General features: G+C 44.9%; 1 protein-coding gene across 1 annotated transcript in view; it reads right to left on the minus strand.

The window, feature by feature from the left end:
• LOC310778945 (histone deacetylase 4-like) overlaps positions 1-5,159 on the minus strand; it is a gene marked incomplete at both ends in the record, with an annotated part of 250,667 nt that extends 245,508 nt beyond the window's left edge. The window contains one exon of the mRNA XM_083639417.1: positions 5,138-5,159. Within this exon, the coding sequence (XP_083495543.1) occupies positions 5,138-5,159 (22 nt within the window). The remainder of the gene's footprint in view (positions 1-5,137) is intronic.
• Positions 5,160-6,000: the final 841 nt, after the last annotated feature.

Consider the following 6,000-nt stretch of genomic DNA (forward strand, 5'->3'; position numbering starts at 1 on the left):
GCAACAAATGTAGCGTCATATTTTCCTGCAAATAACACATATATAACACATTTAACACGTGTTGAAACCTAAAAAGACGTCCGTAGTCTGCGGCCATGTTGAAAAATGACTCAGCACTTTCCAGACTTTGTCCACTGATGTTCAAAGAAGATTTAGCTGTAACTGTTACACAATTTACTTGATCCAAAGGGGTGCATAGTGCATACAACAGAGAGAGGGAGAGAGAGAAAGAGGGAGAGAGAGAGGGGGGGAGAGAGTCAGAGAGAGGGGGGGAGGGAGAGAGAGATAGAGAATGAGTGAGAGAGAGATTATTACAGTTTGTCTTGTTACTCTACAACTTCAGTGAATGAATCCTATGGTTCTATTCTGTGATGAAAAAGGACAAGTGGAAAATGCTTTTCTCAACAATCCCATTTTCCTAAATCAGTTTGCATTCTTGGCACCACTGTTTTCTTGCATCAGTATGAGCGCAAATCACTCAACAGACCACAGGGGGGGGGAATTAGGCAAACACAGTGCACGTACGCTCTTAGACACCATACTGTATAATTACTGTTTAAACAATGGGGCATGCTAGAGTTTTGGGTTTGCCAGCTGTCAGCCAGACCATATTCACACACAGTATTCCTAAGAAGATTGAAGAGCTGTAGTAGGAAATGCAAAACTGAAAAAGCCAGCTTGGTCTGTGCACTGAGGTGTAATAAATTATTATCTGCGTAGCCAGAAGTTACAATGCCATACTTCAAACATTAACATTCTCCCTAAACCAAAACACTGTCTTGGCTTTGGCAACAGAGAAATGTCTGGTTTGGTAAAGGCTACAGTCCAACTTCAATTCCTTCCATCCCTGCCTTCAGACTCAACTGTAAATATCACAGTGTTCAAATGTCAGACTTCTGAGGACACTATATTATATAAAGTCCTAATTTAGCCATGATATCTTAGCTCAAAGTGAAGCAGGTTTGACTCAACCTGCCCCCTATCTGCAAAGTGCAAACATTTCTCCTGCAATGGCACAAATCCTAAATAACATTCTTGTGAGATAAGATTTTAAAGGGCAACTAAACCTCCAGGTCTGAGCTTAAAGGGACAGCTCACCCTAAAATCCAAAATACATATTTTTCCACTCACCAGTAGTGCCATTTATCAATCTATATCGTTTTGGGATAGTTGCCTGAGTTTTGGAGATACCGGACGCAGAGATGTCTGCCTTCTCTTGAATACAATGGAGCTGGATGGCACTCGGCTTGTAGTGCTCGAAGCACCACAAAAATACATTTGAAAAACTCAACAGCATTGTCTCTTTCCAGAAATCATGACCCGGCTACTCAAAATAATACACAGACTTTGTTGTGAGCAGTTTCATATAGGAACTATTTTATTTTGCAGACTCATGTAGGAACTAGCTAGCAGCTAGCGGCTGTAGTTCGGTCAAAAGAAAATAGTTCCTTGATGAAACTGCTCATAACAAGGTCTGTGAATTATCTTGAGTAAACGGATCATGATTTCTGGAAAGAGACATTGCTGTTGAGTTTATCAAATGTATTTCTTTGGCACTTTGAGCACCACAAGCCGAGTGCCATCCAGTTCCATTGTATTGGAGAGAAGGCAGAAACTCTGCCGCTGATATCTCCAAAACTCAGGCAACTAACACAAAATGATATAGATGGATAAATAGCACTACAGGTGAGAGGGAATATATGTATTTTGGATTTGAGGTTGAGCTGTTCCTTTAACTCTGTCTGCTCACTGCATAATTTTGAAAGATGCAACCTGGATAGGTGGAGATGAGGAGGGGAGCGGAATGTAATCGAGTCCATGCTCGTGCATGCGCGGTGTCATTCGGGCAGTGACACACTCACTTCCTGTCTGTGCTCCGGCAGGATGCGCGAGTCTTGACCCGCGGTGGCTTTGCCATGCCTAGTGGCTTGGAAAAAAGTTAGCGAGGATGTTGGACTGAGTGGTAAGTTCTGAAAATATGTGCCTGTTTTATTCCAGCTATTGGCTGTACTTTACTGTGAACCAATTTAGCACAGGCAGGCCTAGATGGCAGAACCAACACAACAACCGATCTTTTCACAACTTACCAGGTAACGTTAGTCCAGCCCCACTTACAGTAGCTTGACATTGGCTGTTAGCTGTTTGTTTCCTTCAGTATCGCCAGGGGGTAATTCACATGAGTACATTCAATCAAAGCATACAATGACAAAAATAAGAAGGGAGCTCCTTGAATTTTTACAAGAAAAGTATTTAATCCCTAAGTAGTAGGGGTGGGGGAAAAAATCAATTCACCTAAGTATCGCGATTTTTAATGTCACGATTTTTTGGATCGATCTTTTATTCCAGAATCGATAATCGCAAATTAAAAAAAAAAAAAAAAAAAAAAAAATTGGGTGCTTGCAGTCAGGCCACTCACTGAACAGCAGGCCAGGCGCCGCCTACTGGTTTACTAGTGGTTTTATTACTTTATTAGTTAGTCTGAAGTAATAATTACACTTCAGGGTTAAAGTGGGTGCATCTCATTGTAAAATTGGACTTCAAACGGCCCAAATCTGGCTTCAAACGGCCCAAATTTCACGCGCGTTGGCCCATATCGGCCTGGCCTGCTTGGTATCTAATGCCCGGCCTGAATTATGATCCCAGTCCGCCCCTGTTTTTAACTATATCGCCCAGCCCTACTCATGATATATAATATACAGTCTCTAGTGTATGATTCAACTTTTCCCATGTTCTAATCTAGTGTAAAAAAGCAAACAAACTGAAAAAGAAAAGAAAAAAATAAACAAAAATCGCAATAAATCGTAATATCGAATCGCAATAATCGTAGAATCGCAATACTTAAGAATCGCAATATAAATCGAATCGGCACCCAAGAATCGTGATAGTATCGAATTGGGAGATAAGTGAATCGCCACAGCCCTACTAAGTAGTAGGTCCTTCTTCCACCTCGGCCTCCACATCATCAGCTTCCTCATCCTCAGTTTCTTTTTTAGGCCAAGGCCGTTCAACACACAGAGGCCGGCCCAAACGAGGCTCCACCAGGCCCCCCCACCTGGACGTAGCGCCTCACTTCCAGACCCGCTACCAAACCAGGAGCCACCTCAACTCATACCAGTAATTAACCTGTCTAGTAAGTCCCTCTCCCAGCCTCACCTAGATCTGCTCTCCAAAGGTCTGTCATTTGTGCCCACTGCTAAGTACCAACCTTTCAACACCAGAATTAATGTGCATAAATTCATACGTAAACTCAGACTCAGGTTATACTTTAGACACCACACCAGCACTGACAGTACCCCCCCAGCCCTCGCTCCCCCCTCCTCCTTTACACCACCTGGCAATATAGATTCAGCCATAGAAACATACAGCAAACTGGTCCACCAGGACATCGCTGTTCTCGAACGGAGCATCCCCCCTGTCAGGCAGAATTTACTCACATGCCACTCACATGAGACTACGTTTCCAGGAGAGAGGATATGGGCGCAGACCCATTTCCCACGCATACAAACGCGCTCTCCATTCCCACAGGGACATCCTTCTGCAGCCCAGAACACCGGACCCCAGCCCTCCCAGAGTCACAGCCACCCTCCAATACTCACCCCTCGCCAATAAAATCAAACGATGCCTGCTAAAACATTGGAGAGTACTGCAAGTGCATGAAACATTTACCACTCCCCCCAGAATAGCCTTTACCAGAAACCACAACATCAGAGACAGCCTGGTCGAAACGCTCCACACCCGCTCCTCGACTCAACCCACCATTGACTCCCTGCCTCCCCCGGTTGGTCACTTTCCATGCGGACACTGTTCCTGCTGCCCCCAAACCAGCAAAATAAAATCCCTTTCGTTCCCTAACGGAGTTACTGTACAGCTGAAACACCTCACCACCTGCGCATCACAGGGGGTAGTCTACGCTATCGTCTGTGCGTGTCCGCTGCCGCTCTGGTACATCGGCAAGACTACCCGGCCTTTACGCACACGCGTAACGGAGCATAAGAGCGCCATCCGCCGCCGTGACATGAAAGCTCCTTTGGTGGAGCATTTCCTACAACATAACCACTCTGACACTGACCTACGGTTTTGGGCACTAGATACTGTTAGACCGCATCCGAGGGGCGGCGACTTGGACAGATCTCTCCTACAGTGTGAGGCGCGGTGGATTTACTCTCTCAATACTGTCAGCCCTCACGGACTTAATGAGGAGCTGGACCAACATGTTTCATATAGCGTATCATTTCCCCTGTTGCTCTCTCTCCCCCCCTCCCCCCCCCCACCCCTCCCACAGGACGTTATGGTTTTTGCTTATAGGCTATGTCGTTTTTCCCTATAGCCTATATAGGCCATCTTGACTGTTCCCAATTAGCCTTCTCTGCATGTGTGTATATATCCTGATTGTGCGTATTCATGTTGTTACTCTATTGGTGTGTATGTTGCTTTATCATGGCCCAACCTACAGTATGATGTCATAGCACTGCCCACCTCACGTCATTGTCTCTGAACTGTGCCACGTATGTCTCTTATACTCAGGTGCGGTGGCCGACGCCCAGCTATTCCAGCCTGATGAAGACCCTGTGTGGTTGAAACGCGCGTAGCGTTTTTGTTTGCCCGTGTACCCCATTGAAGATATATTCTGTTTGTAACACTGCTGTGTACACAAATATACTACTTCGGGATTAAATACTTTTCTTGTAAAAATTCAAGGAGCTCCCTTCTTATTTTTGTTTACTACTTTGCCTGCTGAGCTGCCTTGGTCCACAATTCTGTTCCCCTAAGCATACAATGACAGAATGCAACTTGTTGAGAAAAATAAGGCAACAGGGTATCAGTCAGAATCCATCTTCCATATTATCAATCTCATCCTAATCACAACACAAAGTACAATTCATCACAACCGGAAAAAAGGTATAAATTGGTAGTTAAGTCCTAGTTGACATTAGCCTAGTAAACCAGCCCGTCACGTGAACTCACATTTCATTTGGTTCTGTGAGACGGTCTGGCCCCAACTCTAAGTTGACATCACCATGACCACACCCCTTACCAATCACCTCAGAGCTGGTCAAACAGACTACACAAAAAAAAAAAAAAAAAAAAAAAATAATATATATATATATATATATATATAATTATTTTGACGTCTTACCTGGTCGACTGTGAGAGCTCATGGTTCAGTGCTTGAGAGAGGAGGGGGGAGCAGGAGGAGGAGGGGGGACGGGGGAGAAGAGGTGAGGGTGAGGGTGTCAGTGCCCCTCCGTGGGAGGCGGAGTGAGCACCATCTGCCAGAGGGAGGCGCCGCGACCAGGAGAGACAGAGGGCGGCTGTCTATCCAGGCCTCATGACGCCAAGCTACAGGTGGATGGTGGAGACCTCAGAAGTGTGTTGTGGCAGGATCCTCTCCTATGTTGCCAAGCGGTCAAGCTGTGAGAGGTGGATACATACAGTGTTACAAATAGGGTTTTTATAAAAGTATTCCAGAAAATAGCTCAAATACCAATTAAAGCTGCAAGTATTTTTTACATTAAATTAACAATAAATAAATGGCGAATGAATAGATATGAACAGACAGTCTGATCATGTGCAATATGCCCTTGTTTGTTGAATTTGGCTTTTGGGGCAGATACAATTTGCTGTAGGTATGGGAGTGGCCAGCAGCAATAAGATGGGTTGTGGTTATCAAGGTGTGGCTAGTGGCCACAGAGCCGGGGAGGTCAAGTCAAAGCTTCAATAACAATGTGGGAAATCAGAAAGAAACAAAACAACAGCCAAGCTAAACCTGCAGCAGGTAAGAAGCATTCAAAAACAGTGAAAATCAGCATTGATTGGCTTTTTTTTTTTTTTTTTGTAGATTGCCTGTCTCTGGTTGCTTCTTCAACACTTGTGGTGGCTTTACGGTTAGCGGTTACCGCCTCAGGCTAGATGCCAATAGAGCGCCGCAGGAATGAGTCCGGAAGTAGCAATTGGGTTCGTCAGGGGAAGTCTATGGGGATTTAACATGGGGATTTCGGT

Source organism: Poromitra crassiceps (assembly GCF_964638095.1).
Source record: "Poromitra crassiceps genome assembly, chromosome: 6".
NCBI classification, from domain to species: Eukaryota; Metazoa; Chordata; class Actinopteri; order Beryciformes; family Melamphaidae; genus Poromitra; species Poromitra crassiceps.